Genomic DNA, 25134 nt, shown 5'->3' on the forward strand with positions numbered 1-25134 from the left:
TGCTTCGGACACGAAAAGCAATATAGCCTGATCGGTGGGGGCGTGGCTTGCAGCGTTGAGATAATGGATGGGCGACGCCTCGTACCGGAAGCGAGGGCGATAGTCAAAAAAGTTGATAGGGTTTTGATGGGGTAAAAAAAGTCGGTAATTTACGTCAGATCGTCATTTACAGCGGTGTTCAGCACGAGAGCAGGGGTAACAAGGTTGTTCTAAGGTTGATTATAATGTAATGCAGGGGCCGGAGATGGCCTCCTGCTTTGCGGATATGCCCATGGACTGCCCTGCGGCGACGTCTTGGCGCTATATTTCTTGTTGAACTTCCAGAGGCGTGTTCGGTATAGGACTTTTCCACCATCGCATCTCCGGTGCCTATGTCGCAAGCGAACATCAGGCGACCGACTCAATTATGACATGGCGAAGCATTCGACCGCCGCTTAGTCATTCTATCATCCTCTTGGCCGCCTCAACAGCACGCGGCCTGGCGTGCACCATGGTGCCGCATGGACTTCGTTTAGACGGATGTTCCCGCACCGATTTTCGGCCTCTGCTGTGCCTCTCCTCTTCGCAATATCCCATTCCCACTCACTGAACGAGGCCTTCGCGGTCAATTTAACTGGATTCCCCACTGTGTAGGCACATCTACCCGGCTGCCTCGGTGTAGCCACTGCACGCAAAACAGCCTCCTTGAGGCTTGCAGCGCCTCCAAAGCTGTCCAGGCACTGTCACCGCCACTCCCAGGTCCAAATATCCGAGGCATTTAGTCTGACCCTGGCATGGACTCGCCACCACCAACGTAAGAAGCGCAGGGTGTGCCCGACTGCGGATCACTCATCTGACCGCGAATGCTGCCTTCCCAAGACATGCCTGGTCGGCCTGGTGACCACCCTCTGCCATGTACTTGCCGGCCACTTTCAATGCGGCAGCCTCCTATGCTGCTTTGAGCATCGGCCGTGCAGCCTGCAAAGCACCATCCCTCCCAAGTGGGGATCTGTACGCGGATTTCTCCCCCGATTGATTCTCCAAACCCCACGACACGATCAAAAGGCGCGGGATGGTGTCACCTCCCGTCTGCACAACGACAATTTTCGCGCACTAGTGGCTGGGACGGCAGCATCCATTGAGTCTTGGGCCGTGTTGTCTTGTGCACTTCTCCAACACCGACGCCTCTTAGACTTCTATTTCATATTCGGCAGACGCCCATGGATCCTCTTTCTCAGTCATACACCGCTTTCGTACCACTGACCAAGCTGTAGATACATCAGTGTCCACCGAGTGACCATCATCTAAGCAGTTCTTTGGGCCAGACTCCGATACACGAATCTCTTCTGACTCATCTTCTCACCCTTCTGGCTGTAAGGCTTGAGTTGCTCTTCGTCGTCACGCTCTTTCATAAGCCTCGTGGAGAGCTGTTCCCGTTGACCTGTCGAACATCTGCACATGTCTGGTGGATTTGTGTGTGCAAGTTAGTTGCGAGAGCACAGTTAGAGAGAGAGAGACATAGAACGAAAAGCCTCCTCCCATTCTTCCTCCCTCCCTCCTCACCCTCCTCGGCCGCCCTCCCCATTGTTTTGTGCTTGTAAAAGAGTTCAAAATGTCCGTGCCCGAAATGCGAGAGACGCGACCCCTCATCGACTCGGTCCCCGGCCCCTTCGTTCAACCGGCTGCTGGTGAGGTGGAGGAAGTCACTGAACGTACAGCTCTACTGATCAAGAAGGAATCCGGTGCGACGCCCATCAAGATCCACAACAACAAGGATGTCCATTTCCGCAACATCAGCCAAAAGGATTTCTGGATCCTCTTTGGAACCATCATCTTCGGCAACACGGTCGCTTTCTTCGACTCGACGTTGATGGCGTCCGCGCATCCGAACATCACGTCCTATTTCAACGCGTCCAATTCGGCGTCCTGGCTCAGCACCGTTTTTTACCTCACGTCGACGGTATCGCAGCCCCTTTACGGCCGGGTGTCGGACACGATCGGGCGCCGGCCGGTCTACATCTTCGCCGAAGTAATGTTCATGCTGAGCACGATATGGTGTGCTTTGGCGGGCGACATTGGCAGTTTCATTGCCGCAAGAGCTGTCTGTGGGATGGGAGCGGGAGGCGTCATGAGCATGTCCAACATCATAACCTCAGACATCGTCAAGATTGAGTATCGAGGCATATACCGTAAGTTTGCCCGACGCGGCTGGGACTGATCAGCTCACAGCATTGCAGAAAGCTACTACAACGTCGCCTATGCTGTGGGAAACGGACTCGGGGCAGCGTTCGGTGGGATGCTGTGTGACACCATGGGATGGCGGTGGGCATTCGGTATTCAAGTCCCGTTCATCGCGGTATTCGTCGTTGCCTCCTGGTTCGCTACTCCAGACAATCTAGGTCCGAACCTGGCACAGTCTCAGGGCAGAGGCTTGAGGGAAGCGTTCAAGTCATTCGACGCCCGAGGCTCCGTCGTCCTAAGTGTCACGGTCACCTGCCTGATTCTAGGCATCAACTTGGGTGGAAATATTCTGAGCTGGAGTCATCCGTTCGTCATCGTATCCTTGATTCTGGCTGCCGTGGGGGGATGCTTGATGGTTCCAATCTCCAGACGAGCAGAGCGCCCGGTCCTCCCACTTCATCTCCTTGCGAAATCGCCAAACGCGAATCTCATGTGGGCGAGCTTCTGCTTCTCGCTATGCTTGAACTCGGTCTTGTTCAATGTGCCACTGTTTCTGCAGACCGTGCGTCAAACGAGTGCCACTGTCTCAGGCATGTATCTCGTCATTCCGCTTGTTGGAGTGGCGCTTACCGCCATTGGGACTGGCTGGTGGATTGCCATGACCAGGCGAATGATGCCGCCGCTGATCATAGGGCAGGTACTCCTTGTCATTGGCGTCATTGGAACGACATGTCTCAACCAACATCTCCCGGTCTGGGCAATGCTACTGCTCGTACCCTGGGTCAACATCGGCCAAGGCTTTTACTTCCCAACCTGTACCATCGCCACACTTGCGATGAACTCTCTGGACGACCAAGCTATCGTTGTCAGCACTCTTGCACTGTTCCGAGCGCTAGGTGCAATCCACGGTGTGGCCATCAGCAGCTGGATACTGCAAAACATGTTACCGTTCTACCTTGAGCGCAATGTCAAGGCAGATGATCCAGCTATGAAAGAGAAGATTGTGCAGGCGGTCAGAAAGTCAGTGGATGCGATCCGGTCTCTTGACCCTGTCCACAAAGCACAGGTCGTCCATTCCTACGCCTTGTCCATGCGCGTCACCTTTGCAGCCAGCTTCATCTTCGCCGCAGCGGTCATCGTACTCACGTGGCCGGTGAAGCTACCCAAATTGCAGGGCCAAGATGAGAAGGACTTCGAGGAGGAGCAGGAACACCAGGATACCGTCGACTACGGTAACCTAGATGGCTATGACACCGAGGACGATGGCGATGGCGGCGATTTGGAGGCCCCTCACCCGTTCAAAGCCATGTCGTTGAGTAGAGAGACCACACGGACACGATACAGCGTGGAAACAGTCCGCAGACTGAGTCGAGAGAGCAGCAGACAGGCACTGCAGCTGGGCAGGAAAGCGAGCTTCGACACGAGCTTTTGAGATCAAAATGGCGATACGGAATTGGCAACGTAAAAAACGAGTTCGAGTCTCGAAAAGAATACTGCATGGAGGGGGGCGAAAAGTTTCGGGTTTCGGGTTTGGGGAGTTGGATATTTTGGTACATCGAGAGAGCATTTTGCGCAGGTCACTTTAGCGGCGAGTCGAACGCTTCATACACTTCTAACAGTATCATCGTTATCGAGGTGGATGAAGGGCGATAGGCAATCACTATTCGCGTAGACCCTGGCTTTGAAGACTGCTTGTGAATGCCAAGACTTTCACTGCCTGATGTCAGCTGCCCGTCTTGCTCGAAGTGGACCAGCAATCGACGGATTCACAGGCTTCTCAATTCTTTCGAATTAATTGCAAACCGTTCCCAGCTGGCCTGGCCAGAGCGACCCATGATCCCGAACGCTATGGGGAGCTCATTGACTTCCGGTCCACGCTATCGTGGCTTCCAGAGTTGCTTTTGGTGGGAACATCCATGCAGACGCCAACTCCATCGGACTTTCCAGCTCGATGAGCTGATACACAACGTGCGCGACGGTAGCTCCAACGAACAATGGCGCGTGAGCTTACTTTCCGCGTTCGCCACTTTGACCGACTGCACCATTTGGAAGATCGAAGAAGTCTTGACGACGTCTCTGAATTTGGCCGTTCGAATAGGCACTGACCAATGGTCCGAACTGACAAAGGACCTTGCCTCTCCACTATGCTATTCTCGCCGGACTGGCAGTCATATCCACCAGATTCATGCCAATCTCATACTTTGTCGCTTCCGATTGGAGCTCCGCCAAGTCGTCAGTGCTCAGCCCTCTCTAATGGTCAACCTCTAACCAGGGCCGGCTGATCGCTTGCCGCTGAGCAAATACTTGGTGGTGAAGCCCCCCTACCTACCAGATTCTGTGATCGGTACATCGCACCTGGAATTATGAGTTCCCCGGAATTCATCACAGATGGAGAATGGGTTGGGTACTACAACTATAGCTTAGCCGGGCCCCGGCTCCAATACGAACCCATGATGGCTGGCATACAAACCGAAGCGTCCCAATCGAAGGTCAACGGACAAGCATCTGGTGCACGACAGGCCATGACCTGCCCGGTGCTTTTGAGTTGAGGGGCCGTGTCTGCCACCTGACAGGGGCTGTCAAGCTGGTCAAACGCTATTCGCACGGCGTCGAATGGAACTGGGTGTCGGCCATAACACCTTTTGGAATCATGGGCTCCTGGGGCAGCGCTGCATGGGGCGGCTGGCTCTGGCTCTTCAAGAGTTCTTATTAACCTTGAGTCCCGAGATCACGAATGTCTGGATATGGATATCGGCATGAAAAGTCTCGACGCACTTCTTTCTGGGCCCGGTCTTTGCTTGAAACTATAGACACGAGATCAGCGGGTCTACGCCTGCGAAACACTTAGGGAGGGAAAAGCGAACATTCGAGCACAATTACGTTGGGGGAAATTACCTATGTTTCAACCACTTTCCACCTCGGTATCTAATGAACGAGCCGGCGAGCGTTTGGCGTGGGGTCAACACCTCTTCAGCAGCCTCTCAGACCTCCGGACCGATCCGTGATCGGAACATGCTCCGTCCCCGTCGCCGATACTTTGGTAGAGCTGTGGCGGTCGGCATGGGCGAGCCATGTCCATCGCTCGCAGGCACAGTCTGATTGGCGAATGGTCCACTGCCCCTAGAGTCACTGACATTCGCGATAGTCTCGTTCCGGTTGCTCGCTTCATACACCTTCAGCGACCTGATGGCCCAATACATGGTCTGGAAAGCCTCTGGGTGGTTCGAGACGTAGTCTTCACACGTCGACGCCAGCCGCGCGCAGGACGACGCATCCCAGACCGCGCGCTTGCTGGCCCACTCGCCGCAAAAGGTCAAGTTGATGATGATCTTCAGGCTCTTGAATTTGGAATGGAAGTCCAGGTCATCGCCCGCGAAGTTGGCGAGTGGCCTGCCCCAAGAGGTGGGCTCGGGCTGGCCGGCCGTGATGTCGACGGGGATGCTGCCGCGTGGGAAGAACCAGATGGAGATACGCTTGCTGTCTGGCGTCACCTCCGTGGCGTAGACGCCTCCACGGTTGGCGTTGAAGCCGGCGCCAAAGGTGTTGTTCGTCATGGCCTGCACGAGAGCACCTTTGTTATGCGGCTGGACGGGGGACGCCACGTCTCCATCGGTGCTTTGCAGGGCGCCGCTCATCAGCGAGGAGGTGTTGTCGACGATAAAAGAGCCGGAGACGTGCAGGGCCATAAGGTTCTCGGTCTGCACGTTGATGCCTTCGATGATGTCCACCTCGCCGGCTTGCGGCCAGGGGGCGGCGGTTCCGAGCAGCCAGAACGCCGGCCACGCGCCGCAGACGCCACCGGGCATGTGTGAGATGTCCGCGATGAACAGACCGGAGTTGTACGTCTGCTTGGACTGCACGCGGACGGACGGGCGGCCTTCGGGAGTGACGGATATATAGTCCGTTCCCAGGAAGACAGTGTCGTTGGGTCCGTCGTCCTCGATGAGGCCGGCTAAACTGGTGCTGTTGGCGGTGGCCATGTTGAGGTACTTGACGTGACCCTGGGTTGGGTCCGGGTCGCTGAAGAACTGCATCTTTTGAAAGAATTGTTTTCCGCTGTAGTCTTCGAGGAGGGCGAGCTTGGCTTGCACTAGGCAGGCAAGCCACCCCAAGAGTGGTAGGAGAATCTGTGTTTTCAGCATTATTCTCCCACGACTGGTTTGATCTGTATGCGTCGAGAAGGGGATGTTTGTTTCAGCAGCGTAGATTCGGAGGAGCAAGGACTCGTTCATGTGAGTCAATGGTATCGTCTACAATAGGGGCTATGAGGAGCTGGGCAGACTACAACAGGTGCAGCGCCATTGTTCGAGACTCAAACCAACAACAATGGGCGTTTGAGCCGTTTTGTTGCAACAAAAGGCAGTCAAACAGCCAACGGTGGACGGCGAGGCTCGACAATTGCTAGGCCTGACTCGTGACAATGCGGCGCAATGTTTCCGGGAACTCTGGGGGGCAATACAAACACCTGCCATGTCACCTGACAGTCTGGGCGTCAGGGAGTGTGTGATACTGGGTCAATACTATCATATGCGGGCCCCAGAGACAGTCACCGAGACTCGATGTGCGTTTGCCCCAACAGACAACCGACCCAGTCATGTGTAGTGCTGCTCTTATTCTGACTCTGTCAGGGATCTCTACGATAGTCGTTGCAGTCGCGTCGGAGCGAGAAATGGAATCAGAAAACACAGAAAAACGACAGTTTAGTTTCCAATCATCCGTATGGCACAATGGCTTTTGACGCGGCCGGATTGAGATACAGTGTAGTTCGGTTATTCAGCTAACGCTCAGTCCATACGGAAGTATTCGGCCCAATACGGTTTAGCTCAGGCAGTGAATTATGCAGGGTGCACTAACACCCAAGCACGAAGCATAGAGCTACGTTCGGACGATAACTTAGTTCGTCATACAGCTGTCCCGTCATCGCGCGGTGCTCCAAGTTGATGCATAGCCCATTGATAGGATCCCAGGAATATTGCTCCTCCAGTGCTGATCCATCCGACTCGAGGAATGAAACCACGAAAGAAGCCGCGCAATCCATCCTGCCTCTGGATTTGACGAGCCACAGTTACGACGCCTTGACGCTCCGCCGCCCCATCGCCAGAGGTCCTCCTGGTTATCATGATCCGTGTCTTTAGGACGTCCAGAGGTGTGGTTAGCCCAGCGGCAATTGCCCCTGATACACTACCGAAGATGGCACTCTCAGCCGTGGTCGTGAGACCTTTTTCACGCCCGGTCAGCTCGGTTTGACGCCTGGAGTAGGCTGACTTCAGGTACTCCCAAAGGCTGAACTGAATGATCGTGAAGGGGATCTCCCGCAGAATTGTGATACCGCCACCTCGATATAGCTCCATTGTCATTGTGTAAAGGCCATGACTCCTCCGCAGGGACAAGATGTCTCTCAGCGCAAGTAGGGTAGATCCACCAAACAGGCCAGCCTGCGCACGTTGCTTAACGACTTCTGTTGGCACACGGATTGCGCAGGCCGCGATCTCTCCCAACGACGACGCCAGCATGTGCACATACGTCTTATGTGCTGGCGACATATCATTGTGAATCATCGATCTCTTGACACCATCATACACGACAAAAAAGGACGCCGCAGACGGCATTGATCCCAAGAGTGTAGAAGGAAGACCAGCATATATGCTCCTCACAGTTCCGAAAAGAGTGTGACGGGGCAACACGGAGGACGTGTTGGAGCGCAGATTGGACTGTAGACGTGTCTTGATCGTGTCAATGGGGAACAGGGAAACATCGACCGTGAGACCGGCGACGGCACCGGCCTACGAAACATCGTTAGCTCTCCCTCGATGCGAGTCAGAGGTGGGAAGACATACGACTAAAGACTGGCTCCATGGTGACGACACAAGCGGCGTCGAGCTCCGGTGTGAGGGAGCTTCAAGGCTCATCAAGCCTGCGCGCTACCAGGATCCCGAAATGGGCGGGTTGCTGCAGAGGTAGGAAGATATGACATGGTAGAAGCACACGACAGAGAGCGCGTTGACGAGGCTGTGAAAATGAGAGCAGGGCTGCAGCTCATATCGGAATTAGATTAATCCGCTCCGGCCAGTTCTTTTGTGAGCTCCAACAGGGTACTTCGCGACAGCGTGCATCTCTACACACAGAACAGCTATTCGATTGAGACCCTACTTTTCAAGTAAATATCGAGACTCTCCTCAGATTTCGCTGCTACCGCGATTGGATCCATCGAATTGTCCCGAACGAGAACTGGAAATCTATTCTGGACAGTACCGCCAATGCTATTTCCTGGGGGCAACAGACCAATACTGCCCCTGAATTCATGAGAATACCGCGATGACTATTCTCCGTGATCACACACGCATTGCATTAAGTTGGTGCTGGAACACGCCAGGCCCGTCCCTGAGGCGCGCCCGTCCCCTGGGGCTAGCCCACGTTCGACATTGCTAACCTCATGCACCAACCTCTCAGCACAGCCAGTCTAAGGCCGTTCTGGACAGCTTTCCGTCGCTATGTCGCGCGTACATCTCTCAATGACCGTACGGTGTTTGGAGATTCTGCCTCCGCCAAGATTGGATTGTGTGTTAGTGGAGGGCCCGACTCGATGGCGCTGGCCTATCTGCTGAAAACTCTCATGGACGAAACGTCCAATGCATCCGATTCCACTCGTCTTCATGCCCTTGTCATCGATCACAATGCACGACGGAACAGTCATCGGGAGGCTTTGGCAGTCTCGGCCTGGTTGGAGAAGATGGGAATATCTTCCACGGTGGATGTGATCGACTGGAAAGGCCAAAGCCCTACGCAAATGACCAATTTTGAGTCCGAAGCTCGTACCAAGCGTTACAATCAGCTCGCTTCCTTGGCTAGGACAAATGGCATTGGGCATCTCTTTACTGGCCATCATCTGGATGATCAGCTCGAGACGCTCCTGATGCGGTTGATACGGGGAGACAATCCTTCGCTTCTTGCGCTACGTGGCATGCTCTCTCCTACAGTGGTGCCGGAGTGCGAAAGTCTCCGCGGTGTACACAATGCCGAGCCGTCCGTATCGATGGAGTCGATCTTCCGACAGGACATTGATATTGGTCTCTCGGAAACACCCCCTCATATGATGGCAATTCAAGAGACTCGGTTGGGCCAGAAGCTTTACACCTGCGACGGAGCGATTCTGGGTCTACGCCATGGGGGTATAGCACTGCACAGACCATTCCTCCAATTTACGAAAGATGCTCTCGTTGCCACCTGCGAAGCAAACGGAGTACCCTACGTCAAAGATAAGACCAACGACGACCCAGCATTCACTCGAAGAAATGCCATTCGAGTACTCCGCTCCCGCCATAAGCTACCTCATGCGCTCCAAGATCCATCACTCCTGCGACTATCTCAAACAGCACGTGACACTCTGCAAGTCATCTCAAGCCGCGCCTCGAAACTCCTGCGTGGGATCTCTATCCTGACATTTGATTTTCGCTCTGGTGTGGCCTATTTGCGCATTCCAACCAGCTTTGCATCTCTGGTCGAAGAGGACAACAATGTCGCAGCTTACATAGTGGCTAAACTGTCTAGCTTGGTCAGCTCCACATCCGCAGATAAGCAAGAAGCTCTTGCGCCCGGCTCGATTACAAGTCTATTATGGAAGTCTTTGTCGGATCGCTTCTGGTACGCTCCAGGAAACTTGAGGCCGCCCAAGTTCACCTACAATGGCGTGCTCTTTGAAGGTCTCCACGGGTTGCAGTCAGTGGTCGGAAACTCGACTATCTGGCGCCTGTCCCGAGCGCCTCTCACGTCACAAGAGCGAGAGCTCCTCTGCCCTGGCTTTCGCCCAAGCGGCAACCCAAACAACAGCACTAGTCCGTGGTTGTTGTGGGATCATCGCTTCTGGATTCGCATCCATTTGAGACTTGTTTCCAGGACGCACCTGTTCAAAGGACCGGCAACCGACATGATGAAGGCTATTAGAATACGCCCGTACCATATCGACGACGCCCCGAAATTGAAAGCTGTGATGCGGGAGAAAGATTGGAAAAAGCTGCAGTCCATTCTTCATCAGTGTGCTGCAGGCAAGACGCGTTACACTCTGCCAGTCCTGACATTCAACGGTCAGGTTGTTGCCTTCCCAACCCTATCCAAGTTTCTGGTCTGTGCGAACGAATGTCAATCTCAAATAAAATCAATTGGCTTTGGTGACAGCTCTTTCACCTGGGAAGTGGCATACAAGCTGCTGCCAAAAGATGTGTCGCAGTGGGGGTCGAATATCACTATGACACCTGCAGACGCCGAAGCCGCCAGAGAGCATCCCGGGGAAAGCAGCCACGGATCCTTTGGCCTGGATACGCAGGAAGCCGAGTCGACCGTCGAATGCAGATCGGCGTGCGGGTAATACGCCTGCTAGGCCACTCACTGTTACAAATCCCAACGCTCGACACACGAGGTCGAATGGTCTCAAAAGGGAAAAAGTCACAACAAATATGGATGGCAATATCGGGATTCCAAAAGGGATCCCCGTCTCAGTGCTAGACACGGCTAGGCTGTCGAGGCTACGGGAATATTGACTCGCTTGGACTGGTCTTCTGAACCCTTGAAAGCATCCCAGTCATAAGCCTTGGCGCCAGTGATGCCGGGCCGTTTCCCCAGAGCTCGCCGGATGATCCAGTCTTTGCTATTCACCTCCTCCTCGATCTCACCTGCCGCCAGCGGTGGAATCATATCGCTCCCATCAAGCCGCTTCAGCATCACATCGTCCTCCGGTCGATTGAAATACACCAGGGAATATCTCGTCGTGTCGGCCTGCGCTCCAGGGGAACTGATAACTCTGTGGATGTTGCTTCTCAGCAAGCCGTTGGTGAATTTGACCATGGCATCGCCGAGATTGATGATGGCATGTCCCGGCAACGGCTTCACATAGCACCATTCCGCTTCCTTGCCTGGGGGAAGCACCTGCAGACCTCCCAAACGATTGAACAAGACCGTCACGCTCCCAAAATCAGTGTGCTCACCCAACGCTGTCCGCCTGTCGTCCTGCGGCTGCGGTGGCGCCTTGATAAAGCGCACCTGATCTCCCGACGTGCCCTCGATGCGATGCATATTCTGCAGCGTCCCCTCTGGCAACCTCAGATAATCATTCAACAAATCCAGCACCAAGGTCACGATCCCATGCGCATGTTGCATGAAGCTCTTGATCGGCGCGCGCTGCTCGTCGAGCACCGTCGGCGCCGGCCACCGCGTCCCCTGCTCCAGGATATCATCCTTGCTGACGTTATAGAACTCGTTGCGGTCGAGGTTACCCTGGCGGTCGACGACATTGGTGCCATAGCCCTTGTAGCCGAAATAGCTCTTGTGGCTCTTGGAGAAGTCGTACTTGACCTTCTCTTCCGTGGGGAGCTCGAAGAGATCGGCCCCGACGGAGAAGAGCTTGTCCGCGTCGGCGAGGATGGCGTTGCCCTCGGCGCAGGTCGAGAGGTCGAGGTAGAAGAAACCCAGGTCCGTGCAGGCTTGGAAGAAGCGGGACAGCTCGTTCGGGTCGCGGGCCAGGAGCGAGGCGAGGGACAGGCGCAGGAGCGGTGCGGTGGGGACGTCGTCGGGGAAGGGTGGCAGGCCGTCGAATGCTTGGACGGGGGCGGCGAGGGCTTCGGTGGCCATTGTTTCTTTATGACGCTCGGGGTGGTGTTTTGTTTGGCGTTAATGGCGTAATGAATGGGAAACTCGTCGTACAGTACTACATGAAGTAGTCAGAACAGCGAAAAGTGAGAATGACAACCCCACACCGAATACTTGTACATCTATATTTCAGAGGAGAGGGGAAGAAACACCGGAGGAGTTCACGCCGCGTTTGGTGCTGTGATGTACGATAGCATCCGCCAAATCCGGGGTAGTAGCCCATGCCACGAACGGGTCTTCCCCACAGTTGTCGTAGGCATTTCCAGCGAAGGATGCGTATGCCAGACGAATCGAATGTCGCGCTTCGTTGTACAACGTCAGATACAATACGAGTACCGAGGTCTCCGCGCCGTTACTCCAAGGTGAGCAGATGACCCAGTGGGGAAGTTTGCATGGATCATCTTTTACCATTTGCTGTCGTTTGATTCTGGGGGTTCAGTAGAGCTCATGGGTGCTAGCTATCGTGGCACTTCTTGAGGGCCAAAGATAAAGTGGTTGAGCATAGATGATGATTTGGCCTCAAGGCAGGTAGGTTTTATCGTGCCGCTCGCTGGGTGTACACAAAACATCTTTGCCCGCTAACCCGTTTCACTCAATTCCTCGAAGGCATCTTCTACTGTCAAACACTGGTAGACGCACTCCTCCCCACCGTCTACCAAACCGCATTGCTCACACCCTCTTCAACCGTCCGTCAGCTTCACCCAACTCCTCTCCCTCCCGCCCCTCCGCTCCTTCCCAAGCCACTCCCCCACCACGCCCACGTAGTCCTTGACGGAATAATGCTCCCACCACTCCCGATACCACCGGACGGGTCCCCACCCTTTCTTCCTCCTGGTCTCCAGCCCCAGGTCCCGCATCAGTAGATCCACATACGGCACCGTGTCGAACACCATATCCGGAAACCTGTGGCCGAAGCCCAGCGGATACCGCCAGCGGGGAAATTGCGTGTGCAGCGCCGTCTCGTACAGCACGCGCTCCTGCCTCTGCTGCTCCGCTTTGGCGTGATCGGAGGCGTTGTTGCCTGTCGGCGCGGAGGGAGGAGCGAGCGGCTGCTGCTGGGGGAGCTGGCCGCCGAGGTAGGCGGTGACCCACAGAGCGGCGACCTGGGCGAGCATGCAGGTCCCGACGGCCCAGGTGAAGCCGACGAAGGCGACGGTGGGGTCCGGGTTGTGCGGGCCGACGTGGGTGGGCGGAGCGAGGAAGCGGTAGAGACGGTAGGGTTGTGTGCGTGTGTCGTCGGTTTGCGTCTTGGTTGTTGGATCGGTGGTGGGGAGGGGGCGGAAGTTGGGGTTCAAGGTCGGAGGACAGTTTTCGACCAGCCAGGGGAGGGAGCGCAGGATCTCGGCGTCGGCGCGGGCGGTGAGGGCGGGGCTGATGGGGGAAGAGGAGCTGGGGAGGCCGAGTTCGGTGGGGAGCGAGGCGGGCACGAAGTTGATCGAGGGCCGGTGGTCCCAGCCGGTGGAACAGACGAGGGCGGAGCTGGGGAGAGAGGTGCCGGAGGTGAGGTGCACGGTGCCGGATGAGAGGTGAGAGATGTCGTCTTCGTAGATCTTGATGGTGCCGTTGCGGACGTATTCGGTGAAGTCGGTATCGAAGTTGAGGATGCCGAGAGCGCAGGCGTACCACACGGCAGGATATCGATGTTTGAGCTTCGCCGTCTCTGGATGCTTGTCGTAGCCGGATCGTTCTACGACGTCGCGGTCGATGATGGTCCACAAGGCGCTGACAAGCTTACGGCCCAATTTCGTGTGTTGCAAGAACCAGCGCATCCAGTTAGAGCCTTCGGCATCGCTCCAAATGCAAGGACTGAACCATGAAAGGAAGCGCACAGTCGTAAGGTCTTCGAGGCGCTTTTTGAGGGGCGTGACCCGTGCAACCGACGTAACGACTGGCCCATGCCCGGACTTGCGTACGATCCAGTTCACCTGGACTCCTTTTGTTGCGCAAGCATAGGCAACGTCATATGCTGACTTCGTGACATTGAGTAGGGTGACGCTCTGGGCCGTTGCAGGCAAGCTGTCGTATGCACTCAGGTCCTTCACGTGTAATATTGGCGCGTTAAAGCTCTCCTGGCCTTCGAAGTACGGTATGAAGGGCCTAGAACTGAACCCCGTCGCAAGGACGATCTTCCGAGAATGGAAGCGAGTATCAATGCCTTGGTCATCCACTCCAACGGACCAGGACTCATCTGGCAGCCGCTCGATGGTGTGTACCTTGCACTTGAGCCTAGTCCGTTCGCTTAGGCCAAAATGGTCCGCAAAGTCTTGCATGTACTGATTCATGGTAGTTCCTGGAATATGCTGATCATGCTTGAGATTGTAACGGGCTTCGCCTCGCATCGGGAAGTCAGCGAACTCGTAGCCTCCCTCTAGGTTGTTAGTCTTCAAGCCGGCGTATAATCTATCCTTGGCCCAAGTCCCCCCAACAGTGGAAGAGCTTTCCAATATCAGAACACGCGCCAATGGGTTCACATCGAGGTATGTTCTGCTCGTAGTGAGCCCATTTAGACCTGCAGTCCCATAAGTTGATGGTGAGTTATGCTAGAATGGGTGTCATACCGGCGCCGACGACAATGAGATCGTAGGTCTCGCTCTCCATGACTTTTATCTTGTGTTTCCAATGGGGGTTTCAATACTCTAAGTAGAGCATTGCAGCAGACACCTGGGCAAGACAGGGTTACATATACTGAGCCATGCATGCAGCCGTTCAGGCAAGCCAGCGAAGCGAAGTTGTATAAGCATCGTACAATGGCGGCCGAAAATCAAAGGCAGTGGCTCGTGAACCCGGTTCGAACATCGAAAGGACGGGCTCGCTTATAATGATGCATGGCGCTGCGTCCACACTGCAAGAGGGATGTCAATACGCGCAGAGTACCTCAAGCAATTTCTTTGGGTGGCCTGAAGCAATCCGATCCGCGGTTTTCTTCCCGAATAGCGCTTTGACCCCTCCGCGATAGGATAAGTGAAGCATCTAGAGATCCTTCTGGACCCGTATGACATGATCTACATAGTCTAATCGTCAGCAAGTACCCAGTCAGCCGCACCTGAGGCATGAGCCTCCATCGTATCCCAAAGAGGGACTTTGACATCTTCAGGCTTGACAACGAACTGAAGTTCTGTACATGCGAAGACCACACCGGCAGCACCTTGCTCGACAGTTTCCTCAATGGCACCGAGCAATATAGACTTCTGTTGGGCCGTGAAAATGTTCGCACCAAGCTCCTTGAATATCATGTCCTGGATAGCGTTTCGCTTCTCCGGGCCCGGGACGACAACATCAATGCCAAACTTGGTCTTTAGACGGTCGGTGAAGAACGTGTCTTCCATGACAGGTTTCGTGCCTATTAAAGCCACTTTGCTGATCCCTTTTTCTTTTATTATTCGGCCCGTCGGGTCGGCAATGTGCAGCAGCGGCAGGCCAGACTGGCGCTCGACTTCGTCGGCGACCTTATGCCCAATGTTACAGCAGATCATGACACCATCGGCCCCGGCAGCTTTCAGATTCAAAGCCGATTTGCCGAGTTTTGACGCGGCTGCATTCCACTGACCGGAGGTAAAATAGCCACCCATCTCGGCATGGTCGAAGGATTGCAGCAGAAGGCTCGCTGAATGAGTCCCGCCAAGCTTCTTCTGAACTTGTCGGTTGATGATGTTGTAATAGATCGCTGTTGCATTGTAGGTCATGCCTCCCAACAGAGCGATGGTCCTCATCTTGACCGAGACCCGGGACTGGTAGGCTGGACAAATGAAGGCGTGCAGTCGGACTTTGGTTTGTGCTCACTGCCACAAAACAACTGAGGCTTTTGCTGTAAGCGAAAGGGAAAGTACAAGTAGAAGGAGCTCGTTGATTCAATTTGAAGTTGAAATTGAAGGGAGTTGGCACTTCATGTTACCTGATGTTTGAATCGTCTAAAGTGTCATTAAAGGGCGCAATATACGCTATGAGCGACGCGCCAGTGCCAAGCCACCCGTGACCCACCTTGGAGGGGAATTCATGACGAAGGCGTGAACCCAATGCCTGACAGTAGTCGTTGGCCGAATACCTGGCATGATCATTCTTGATCGACAGAGGCAACGAAGCAGCGAAGGCAGAGCGTTGCGAAACTGCCTGCCCAAAAAGTAGACCGAACTTCCTCATGCCCCACGGCCTCCCGCCAGTCGTTGTGCCAGCAAGGCGAAGCAACAATGCCCGCGAGCATTACGCCCCGAGTGAAGGCACATATAGTCTGGGTGATCTCTCGCACATGGCGTGCAGATGACAGGTGGAGATGATGGTGTGCATGGTTTCCTTGCGAAGAGCACGATGCTCTGAAATCATTCCATTTTGGGCCGGTTGTTGCGCCTCTATAGATCGGCAATAGCTTTTGTGTCCCTGTTGTTACAGATGTCTCTTGCCCTTCGTCGCCGTTCGTCCTTCAGTTGATAAAGTTGACACAAAATCCATGCAAGATGAGACTGCCGAAAACGAAGTCGGCAAATGCTCTCTCGCTGCTGATCTTACTCTCGCCCTTTTCTTCCACCAGCTCTCCCGTGACCCCATCGACGGTTCTCGCAGACGTCTTCTTCGCCGTAGAACTGGCCCCTGAGGGTGGTCGCTCAGATGTCTGCATGCGCAAAGAGATCGTAAGGACGAATTGGCCGACTGCTGCGCTAAAACCAGAGAGGAAGGCGTTGAAGGGCTACAACAACGTTAATTTTGTTCCCTGGATGAGAGATGTACGAGTCCAAGACGACAAACTTACGTAATTGCCCCCAATAATGCAATAGATGAACTGGACCGCTCCGTTCAATGCAATATAGAGAAGGAAGACATCGAGGAAGAGCGTGCGTGAGGGAGTGTCTTGAATGTAACGATTCCACACATGAACCGCAATCTCTTGTGGAGAAGAACGAGGGGACAGTTCTTTTGCCGTGACCTTCGCAGAGGGTGCTGATGTCGATGCGGTAGGGGTAGGTCTTGCTACTGCAGCTGGTGATTTCGCCGGGGTTGTAGGTGCTGGCTTCGCCGCCTGGGGCTGGCTTGCGGGTTTCTTCGCCATGATGTAGCGACAGACGGTGTCCACAAAGTTGCAGAGATCAGTGCAGTTCGAAGTGCCGTCGATCCAGATGCTACAAGTCCAGGCGTCGACTGAACTTGAAGCAACCGTGTTCGCCAAGGCCGATCTTGATTCAGGAGTGGATCCCCCGTTTGGCCTCGGAGTGCGGCGATGATGCCACCGAGCGCAGCTGTGATATTGTAGTTCGATACCTCTGAGCAGCGCGCTTCCTGCATATTCTCTACACGAAACTTGCCGTCAAACAGATCATCGAAAATGGTAAGGACTTTGCCCTCTATGTCAGTCCACTGCTCACACAACCACAGGCCCCTTTGCTCGACACCGTCTCTCCCCTCCCCGCCTTCATCTTGGGTGCTCTCACGAGCATTGGTGGCTCAATCGGCTACGGTGAGTTTCCCTGCGCGGTTGCCATGGAGAACGAATAGACTTGTCACTCTACCAGAAACAACTTTGCCTCAACATGGTTCAAGATCTTCGCAGTGCAGGCTGACTGACAGATCCAGTCCGCACTGGCTCCGTACCCAGCATTGCCGCAGGTCTTACAGTGGGCGCTCTGGTATGACTGCATCGTTCGCGCATGACTCCTCCCTCTGACTCTCTGTAGTACGGCCTCGGTGGTTATAGAATTCACACCAAAGCCCCCTATGGTGTCGAGCTTGCACTCCTCGCATCCTTCGTTCTCGCGGGCAGCAGCCTCCCCAGAGCCATCAAGACTGGTAAGCCCCTGCCATGGGGACTGAGCGTCCTCGCTGTTTCGGGGCTGTTGGTTTATGGGCGGGCATATTCTCAGAACGCTAGTCCAAAGTCTGCTTGAAACATTGTTGGCTTGAAGTCGGCAGTAGAAAATGTATTCGTGGGTATCTCAGCTTTGCAACAGGCATCACATTCCGTGCGCAGGTCCTATACTGTTCATTCGGACGTTTCCGCATGGACTTGCGTATCGCCTTCCGGCCCCTTCTTCTTCTTACCTCGTGTTCTCCTCGAACTCTTCTTTTTTCCTTCCCTCGTACCTTGATCATCCGCTTGTGTCCCAGAAACCCGTACCTTTTTCTTCCGCACACTCAATGGATTAGGACCCTTCGCTCTCCCAAGACCTCTTGCCGTAGGCCTCTGCACTTCTTCCTCTTCCTCCTTCAGCAGCTGCTTCAATACCTCATCCTCAACCTCATCGTCCTCGGTCTCACCACGCTTTCTCTTTCTTGCATTTGGCAAAACTAGACCCTCCTTGAATTTGGCTCTCTCATCGCCTCTCCTCGTCGCCTCGCTACTCGCACTCAGTTCCTCCAGGATCATGACGCTCCGCTTGACGTATATGATTGGCACGCCCGGGATTAGTCGCGCCCTCTCCCTCAATTCCACATGGCCTTTCCTGTTCATTTCGTTTTCGGGTGCATCGGCGCTTGCGAGAATGTAATGCTGCTTGTTTCTCGCCACTTCGTTGCCCTTGACCTGCCCACTCAGCAAGTCTAATAAACACTTCCCCTCTTCTATCACTCCAACCTCCTGTCCTTCCGCATTGCGATGCTTGCAGTACCTCAGTGGTACTTCTGTTGGTGGTGGCAGGAAGTCAGCTCTTCCACCTTTCCTCTTGTCTCCAGTTCTCTCCTTGTGCTTCTCGAAGTCGTTGGCGATCTTGGCAAGGGTACATTGCGTGATGTATGGTCGGCATTGACCGTGCAGGGTGTTCTCGAGGTATTTCTGCAAGGGCATATGAAAGGCATGGCAAGTCCGCAAGAAGTTGCTGTCAAGAAGCACCTGGTAGGGTTCGCGGAAAGAGAACGCTTGTCCGTACGTGGACATAATCTTGCGGTACTTTTTGGAGCGTTTGGCGCGCATGGCGGCGGCGGCTTTAGACGTTCGTCGTGGTCTCAGACACCACCTTGAGAGTCGAACAGGATTTGTTGGTCACGAGTGTATCTACTCTGAGTTTCGAGAGCCGTACGAAGAATAGAACTGCGGTTGCGCCGTCAAAGTCGTCTACTCGGAAGGGAACGAGGATTTTTCTGGAACGCAGCTCGTGGTTTGGAGACGCGGAGAGCTTAAATTTAGGCGCGGACTTTTAGCGGTCGATCATAATGGATGGCCCGTGCTCAGGCAGTGAATGCTTGGTCAAAGATCAACGGCAGGAAACAATGCGAGTTGGCAGTATTGAGATGGTGCAAACAGGTCATGATTTCGAAATCAGCATGATTCATACACCGATACTCCCTCCAGTTCTGGGAGGTCTATGTCGCTTTTCCAAACACAGGCTCGCTAAACGCTATCATTCCGCTGGCAACGCCTTCTGGTACGGAGAAGATCAAGCATCATCATCACTCAAGTCCCCGTCCGCGATCAGATCCATACCTTCGTCTTCCGAGTCTTCTTCTTCTTCGTCCCCTGGGATGCCCTTCCACTCAACATAATCATCCTCGATCCAGTGTCGGCTGATAGGTAGATGATAGGGATCGTAGGGAAAATATCCTTCAAGCATGCCGTCATCACCAATCCAGCTTTGATCTCGATCAGGTTGGCTGATGTTCAAATCAGACATACCTCTCCAGTGGCTCATTATTCTGACGTGCTTGTTCTCTTCAATCTTAGAGAAGAGAGAAAACAATGACAGCGCTTGACTCAGATTGGCGAATTGCTCGACAATGACTGGAGTACAAACCCGTAGTGGGTTGAGAGGTGAGAAAATCGCCGCATGCAAAGACTCACGCAGCAGCTCCGAGAACTGATACTCTTCGTGCTCTTGGTCGTCAATGTCGTCGTAGAAGTCGAGTTCTGACGAAGAAGTGGCAATGTCGCGCCACCGGAAGCAGAAGATATAGAGGATGGCTTGGAACACTGCATAGAAATCCCCGAACTTCTTAATGTCGGGACCTAAGCATTGTGGCTCAAACGTCTTCTGGAGAAGTCTCAACTGGTCGCATAAGAGATCTACACAGTCATGAACAACCGTGGAAGAGACTTTGGCCCCTCTGCCCACAAAACCTGCAAAGTATGCGGCTGCGGCGTGTCGAATGATCGAACTATGCTTCTTGTTCACTAGAATGTCGACGCAGGACACAACGAAGCTATCGACAGTAATCTCGTCGGACTGGGCGAAGTGGAAGACTAGAAACTGCGGGTGTCGAGCTCCATAGGTGGGTAAGATGTAGTTGTGGAACTGGCTGACGAGTTGTTGGATCGTGTTGTGTCGCACCTCAAGAGAGCTGGACTGGATGAGTTTGTCGTAATAGCTGAAAAGGATGTCCATGATCATGTCAACTTGCTTGACATTCTCCCTCAGTTTGTGCCTTCGCAGATCCTCTGGGGTCATCTCATCGTCTCTCTCGTCCTCCACGTCTGACTCGTCGCTGGTGGTAATGTCGTCATCATCGCTCGCAGGTTCGATCTTGGTCTGTGATGACTGGAACAACAAAGTCTGGGAAGAAGACATGTGTTGGAGAAGCTCCTCCTCGTCGTCGTCCTCATCGTCCAGGTTATCTTGGATCTGGACATCCAATTTGATAAGTTCTCGTAAAACATCCGTCAAAATCTGAGATGTGAGTTCAGGAACGTAGTTGATCATCGACATGAAGTTTCGAATGTACGTCATTCGGTCTTCGGCCACCTTGAATTCGAATTGCAAACGAACGGCAATTCTGTCGGCAAGGGCGCTAGGGGATGCCGGAACATTGACGGTTACGTGTCGAATTGCCTCAAGAATGCGCTTGTGGATCTTTGGTTGCTTCACTGCTCTGCAATCCGGTAGCCTGCGAGTCTTCTGAGGCCCAAGCAGTTCGACGAGCATCTGCATAATCTTGCTCTGGAAGCCGGACTGAGCCGCGGCCAGATTTCCCAGGAATCGAACAAACAGCGCATAGTAGGCATCATCCCGTCCGACCCACTCGCTGTAGAGAATGGTGTTGACCAGGCTGCTAGAATCCTTGGTCAAGAGAGCAACATTCGCCAAAATAGCCTGTAGGTGTATTCGCAGATTTTTCGTGGAGGGAGCATTAGGCTTCTCTGGGTCGGTGCTGAAAACCGCCCGCACGCGCTCGTACGTTTCGTTGGCTCCTAGTCTGTGTCTCTCAATAGCTCTTCTGACCTGTTCCTTGACCACGGAGGGATCCGGCACCGCCTCATCATCCGCGGACACTATCTCAACGTCAGAGTCGAAAGTCACACGACTCCGCTTAGAAGGGCTCGACGGTGTTTGCATCAACTGAGTCTCGTCGATAGATCGCTTGAGCGTGGATCGGTGCTGTGCAGGGGAAGGGCGGATAGGTTTGCTGGAAGGTAGAATCGACATCGTGGCGGTTGTCCTAGATGGAGGCTGGAGCGGGGGCGCTAGCGAAGTCATCAAGACTGATTGGACGACAAATCATAGGGACCGTGGTGCCCGAGGCGCAAAGAGTCAGGGTAGGCGACGGTCTATGTGTGTGAAAGTTGGAAAGACACAACAATAATCAATGACAACCCCTCCACACCAGTGATTGATCCTGTTCACGAGCAGGCAGCAAAGACGGTGAAAATGTCTGGGTAGCCGCCAAGATTTCGCACGCTAGGCAGAACAAGGAAAGTGCGCATGCAATGATCACTGTGAGTTGGTGGCTTCCTTTACGCTGCCGGCACTCTTGCAATGAATACTAATATCTGCTACAGCTATAGACCTCTAGAAAACGTAGAGCCTAAGAGTTGCAGCAATAATCAAGTAGGCATCTCGTTAATATAACCTGAGAAGATATCTTATTAGGGTGACTTTGGGTTCTCAGTCCATACCTAGGTAGACACAAGTAACGATCGGCGTGGCTTGGTCACGGTCCGCTATGTGCTACAAGGATACACAGAGAGGTGCCTCCAGGTCGATTAGCAGGGCAGCTGGTAAATGCTAGCAAATGTAGTGAGTAGGTATCTTGTAAAGTTAATTGGTTCCGAGACATGGGATTTCAAGAGGCCCATGACGTCGGCGGGTTCTCACGGGAACACGAGCCAGCCTTAGGCACCGTGTACGAAACACAGGTTTCTGAGACTCACAAGTAGTGCCACTCATCACGAATCCGTGCAATCTTTGCAGTAACGTCTACAAGTCTGGTCACATAGTTGTGTCAGCGCTACTACGTCCATCGCTAGTCCATCGTGGCTCCTCCCAGTCCTCTGCGAAGTCGAAGGTCTGACCGCAGTTCCTTCTTCCGGTGGCTTCTCCCTCGAACCCGTCAACGAACGCGGCAGCAATTGGCGAATTTTCGCCACGACACAATACCACAACTGAAGCGTTTGGCGCAGTCTCGGATCTACCAGGCAATCGTCCGCAGTCAAGAAAGGAAGAAGGCGCGGCGTGCGTCTGGGCGAAACATATACCCTGTTCTTACTCGCCGACGAAGTCGTATACTTGACCTTCTGCCCGCCAATGATGCAAGTACACCTAAGAGGAACTCACTCGTATCGATGATGAACTATGACTATACCGGTGCAAGAGTCCCTGGCGCGAGGAGAGAGAAGTTGAAAGGATATTTGAAAGCTGCCAACGAGCTGAGACAGTCCTACCAGGACACTTTTCAACAGAAGCTCCAAGCCGAGAATGGCGAGGCAGGCAATTTCCAAGATGTCGAAATTGTACGGCGTGGAGATGAGGAGATGGTCCTTTTCCCTAGCTACGCCCGCAGGCACGTCAGACGAATGAACTCCGAGGCGGAAAGGAGCCAACCAGGCTCTTACAGCGATCCTGCAGCTCCTGTAAGCAGTGGTGACGCAGACTACTGGAAGCGCGAGTGGGAGAGGTATGAGGATGCCAACGCAATAGTTGATGTGGATGTTCGAGGCTGGATATTTGCTCCTCAGAAAGGGCCCATGTCACGGAGGAATAGGCTTATCATCGCAGTCGCCCGCAGGCTCAGCGGCATCCCTGCCCCAAGTCCAGTGTCAAGCAGATCTAATAGTCCTCACCCATCGGACGCTACAACGAAGAATGAGGAAGCAGCCGCGGCTCTCGAAGCAGAGAACCTTGCTCAACGGGGACAAAAAGAGGCCGATGCTGCATGGAGAGGGAGTTACAGCACTCAGTATCGTGACAGCCCGAGTAGCAGCAGATCGAGCTCCCCTACTCGATCCACTCGTGGCAGGGCGGCCAACCTTCCTACGTTTGATGCAGACGGCGAGGTCAACAAGCGGGCATCATGGAACAGTCAGTCTTTCATGAACAGGGAAGAACTTCTCAAAGCCAACGATCTGTTGATGACGAGGCTGAGGCCCTTCCTCACGTCGCCTTTAGCAAATACAACCATCACGGTTTTCTTTTTCAACGATCGGAAGTCCTCCTCGAAATCTGTCACGACGAATGATTCCGGGCATTTCAATGTCCGAGCAGCTCTGGACTTCGTCCCCACGCAAGTGCGAGTCCTGGCCTCGGAAGACCTCTCCGCCACGGAAGATGTGATCATTACCGAGTCCAACGGCGTCAGCCTCATAAGCGATGTGGATGACACTATCAAACACTCTGCAATAGCTGGTGGTGTCAAGGAGATCTTCAAGAACACATTCGTGCGAGAACTGGGAGAGCTGACAATCAAAGGAGTCCGAGAATGGTACAGCAAAATGGCTTCGTTAGGCGTGCAAATGCACTACGTTTCGAATTCGCCGTGGCAGCTGTACCCGTTGCTGAAGAGCTACTTTTCGCTGGCGGGCTTACCACCAGGCTCATTCCACCTGAAAGAGTACTCCGGCATGCTGCAAGGTATATTCGAGCCGGCCGCCGAACGGAAACGAGGATCTCTCGATCGGATCATGAATGATTTTCCAGATAGGAAATTTGTTCTCGTGGGTGACAGCGGCGAAGCGGATTTGGAGGTCTATACCGATGTAGTCCTCGCGCACCCCGGACGGGTACTGGGTGTGTTCATTCGGGATGTCACCACGCCGATGCAGAAAGGCTTCTTTGACCAGTCGGCTATTCCTTTACCGGAGTCAATATCTGGTCAGCACGGTGAGCAATCAGATGCCGTCGTGGATAGGCCAACGCTGCCAATGCGACCTAGTGTGCAGGATGCGAACAGATCTTCAGCACAGGGGGATCTCATAGACTTTTCGGATGAGCCGGACACGCATTCTTTGCATGAGGCAAAGTCAACATCCTATGCGGACGACCTGCGCCGGCTGGAGTCTTCAAAGACGACCGCTAGCAATGGACAGCCCCCAGCGCGTCCTGCGAAGCCATCAAATCTTCGCAACTTCTCCAATCAGTCACCAACACCAGAAGCCGGAATGGAGAAGAGGCAACAGCAGTCAGACATGGGAGAGGCCAAGAAGGTGCCACCTCCGCCAAAACCTCGAAGGTCATCGAAGTCAGTTACTACGCCAGATTTCACACCTGGAAATGCACAGCGACCACAGCCCGAACGGTACTACAGTTCTCCAAGAGTTGGACACACTGATGACCTTCCGAGACCACCACCCATAGGACGAACACCAACCAACCTGAGTATGAGGTCAGCCAACTCCACTAATTCAGCCTATTCTGCTCAGTCTGGCTACGGAGAAGAAGGCTATGTTGCAGCGGCGCAACGCAAATTCAACACAGCATACAATGCGCTCCCCAATATTCGGTCTCAATCACGCGAACGAGGGGAGGGTGCACCGCCTGTACCCCCTCGACGAGGCATCACAGGAGTCCCATCAGCGGCTGCTCGATGGGCCACCGGCGCAACTGGCGGCGATCCTCAGGCCGGCGGGGATGGTGGTGCACCAGGCGCTCCGTATGATAAGAAGGAGGAAATGTGGAAGCGCCGCTGGGCTCGTGCCGAAGACATCATGCAGCGGCAACGGGTTGTACTCCGAACATGGCGCGTAGGAACTGACGTGATGGAAGAATGCGTCCGACTTGTGGAGAGGGAATTTCGTGAGCAGCGCTCTCGCTCTCGCTCGGACCGGAAAACTAGTAATTCAGGGTCTAGCTCCACCACGCGGTGAGGATGTATCTTCACAAATGATAGCACCGGTGCTTTGCCCGTCCCGGGGATCTTTTGAGGCTTTCCCGGTGATCGTCAGCGCATGTCAACTTGCACCACCCGTTCGCTGGTTCGAGTAACCACCGAAGCAAAAAGCGCTCTGTTGCTAATACGTCAGCGCCTGTTTGGATTTGCTTAGTTGCATCGCGCATCTATCCTTGGGTTTGAGCCTATGCCTCGGCTCCAGGTCATTTCTGCTGACTGGGCAAAGGATGTAGATCCGAATGGCGATCCGGCGATCATAGCTTGCAAAGCCTCGGGGGTTAGTTAAGACCCATAACGCTTAGCGCTGAGTCTGTCCCCTGAGCA

At 54.1% G+C, this 25134-nt stretch overlaps 12 protein-coding genes across 12 annotated transcripts; 4 read left to right on the forward strand and 8 right to left on the reverse strand.

The window, feature by feature from the left end:
- Positions 1–1591: 1591 nt before the first annotated feature.
- Positions 1592–3592, forward strand: HMPREF1541_04177 (uncharacterized protein; the record flags this gene model as incomplete). Its single annotated transcript, XM_008718523.1, has 2 exons — positions 1592–2168; positions 2217–3592. 2 exons carry the CDS (start codon positions 1592–1594, stop codon positions 3590–3592), a joined length of 1953 nt encoding a protein of 650 aa, XP_008716745.1.
- Positions 3593–5141: 1549 nt separating this feature from the next.
- Positions 5142–6302, reverse strand: HMPREF1541_04178 (uncharacterized protein; the record flags this gene model as incomplete). Its single annotated transcript, XM_008718524.1, has 1 exon — positions 5142–6302. The coding sequence occupies one exon, from the start codon at positions 6300–6302 to the stop codon at positions 5142–5144; it is 1161 nt and encodes a 386-aa protein (XP_008716746.1).
- Positions 6303–7061: 759 nt separating this feature from the next.
- HMPREF1541_04179 (uncharacterized protein) lies at positions 7062–7703 on the reverse strand (the record flags this gene model as incomplete). Its single annotated transcript, XM_008718525.1, has 1 exon — positions 7062–7703. The coding sequence occupies one exon, from the start codon at positions 7701–7703 to the stop codon at positions 7062–7064; it is 642 nt and encodes a 213-aa protein (XP_008716747.1).
- Positions 7704–8743: 1040 nt separating this feature from the next.
- Positions 8744–10522, forward strand: HMPREF1541_04180 (tRNA(Ile)-lysidine synthetase; the record flags this gene model as incomplete). The annotated part of the gene is made up of 1 exon (XM_008718526.1): positions 8744–10522. The coding sequence occupies one exon, from the start codon at positions 8744–8746 to the stop codon at positions 10520–10522; it is 1779 nt and encodes a 592-aa protein (XP_008716748.1).
- Positions 10523–10665: 143 nt separating this feature from the next.
- On the reverse strand, positions 10666–11781 carry HMPREF1541_04181 (uncharacterized protein; the record flags this gene model as incomplete). Its single annotated transcript, XM_008718527.1, has 1 exon — positions 10666–11781. The coding sequence occupies one exon, from the start codon at positions 11779–11781 to the stop codon at positions 10666–10668; it is 1116 nt and encodes a 371-aa protein (XP_008716749.1).
- Positions 11782–12479: 698 nt separating this feature from the next.
- HMPREF1541_04182 (uncharacterized protein) lies at positions 12480–14397 on the reverse strand (the record flags this gene model as incomplete). Its single annotated transcript, XM_008718528.1, has 2 exons — positions 12480–14308; positions 14358–14397. 2 exons carry the CDS (start codon positions 14395–14397, stop codon positions 12480–12482), a joined length of 1869 nt encoding a protein of 622 aa, XP_008716750.1.
- A 413-nt stretch (positions 14398–14810) lies between these two features.
- HMPREF1541_04183 (uncharacterized protein) lies at positions 14811–15509 on the reverse strand (the record flags this gene model as incomplete). The annotated part of the gene is made up of 1 exon (XM_008718529.1): positions 14811–15509. The coding sequence occupies one exon, from the start codon at positions 15507–15509 to the stop codon at positions 14811–14813; it is 699 nt and encodes a 232-aa protein (XP_008716751.1).
- A 704-nt stretch (positions 15510–16213) lies between these two features.
- On the reverse strand, positions 16214–16837 carry HMPREF1541_04184 (uncharacterized protein; the record flags this gene model as incomplete). The annotated part of the gene is made up of 2 exons (XM_008718530.1): positions 16214–16477; positions 16541–16837. 2 exons carry the CDS (start codon positions 16835–16837, stop codon positions 16214–16216), a joined length of 561 nt encoding a protein of 186 aa, XP_008716752.1.
- Positions 16838–17110: 273 nt separating this feature from the next.
- On the forward strand, positions 17111–17669 carry HMPREF1541_04185 (uncharacterized protein; the record flags this gene model as incomplete). The annotated part of the gene is made up of 4 exons (XM_008718531.1): positions 17111–17113; positions 17161–17242; positions 17359–17411; positions 17460–17669. 4 exons carry the CDS (start codon positions 17111–17113, stop codon positions 17667–17669), a joined length of 348 nt encoding a protein of 115 aa, XP_008716753.1.
- A 95-nt stretch (positions 17670–17764) lies between these two features.
- On the reverse strand, positions 17765–18691 carry HMPREF1541_04186 (uncharacterized protein; the record flags this gene model as incomplete). The annotated part of the gene is made up of 1 exon (XM_008718532.1): positions 17765–18691. The coding sequence occupies one exon, from the start codon at positions 18689–18691 to the stop codon at positions 17765–17767; it is 927 nt and encodes a 308-aa protein (XP_008716754.1).
- Positions 18692–19154: 463 nt separating this feature from the next.
- HMPREF1541_04187 (uncharacterized protein) lies at positions 19155–21134 on the reverse strand (the record flags this gene model as incomplete). The annotated part of the gene is made up of 1 exon (XM_008718533.1): positions 19155–21134. One exon carries the CDS (start codon positions 21132–21134, stop codon positions 19155–19157), a length of 1980 nt encoding a protein of 659 aa, XP_008716755.1.
- Positions 21135–22273: 1139 nt separating this feature from the next.
- Positions 22274–24787, forward strand: HMPREF1541_04188 (uncharacterized protein; the record flags this gene model as incomplete). Its single annotated transcript, XM_008718534.1, has 1 exon — positions 22274–24787. One exon carries the CDS (start codon positions 22274–22276, stop codon positions 24785–24787), a length of 2514 nt encoding a protein of 837 aa, XP_008716756.1.
- Positions 24788–25134: the final 347 nt, after the last annotated feature.

The sequence above is a fragment of the Cyphellophora europaea genome (genome assembly GCF_000365145.1).
Source record: "Cyphellophora europaea CBS 101466 unplaced genomic scaffold supercont1.3, whole genome shotgun sequence".
In the NCBI taxonomy this organism is placed as follows: Eukaryota; Fungi; Ascomycota; class Eurotiomycetes; order Chaetothyriales; family Cyphellophoraceae; genus Cyphellophora; species Cyphellophora europaea.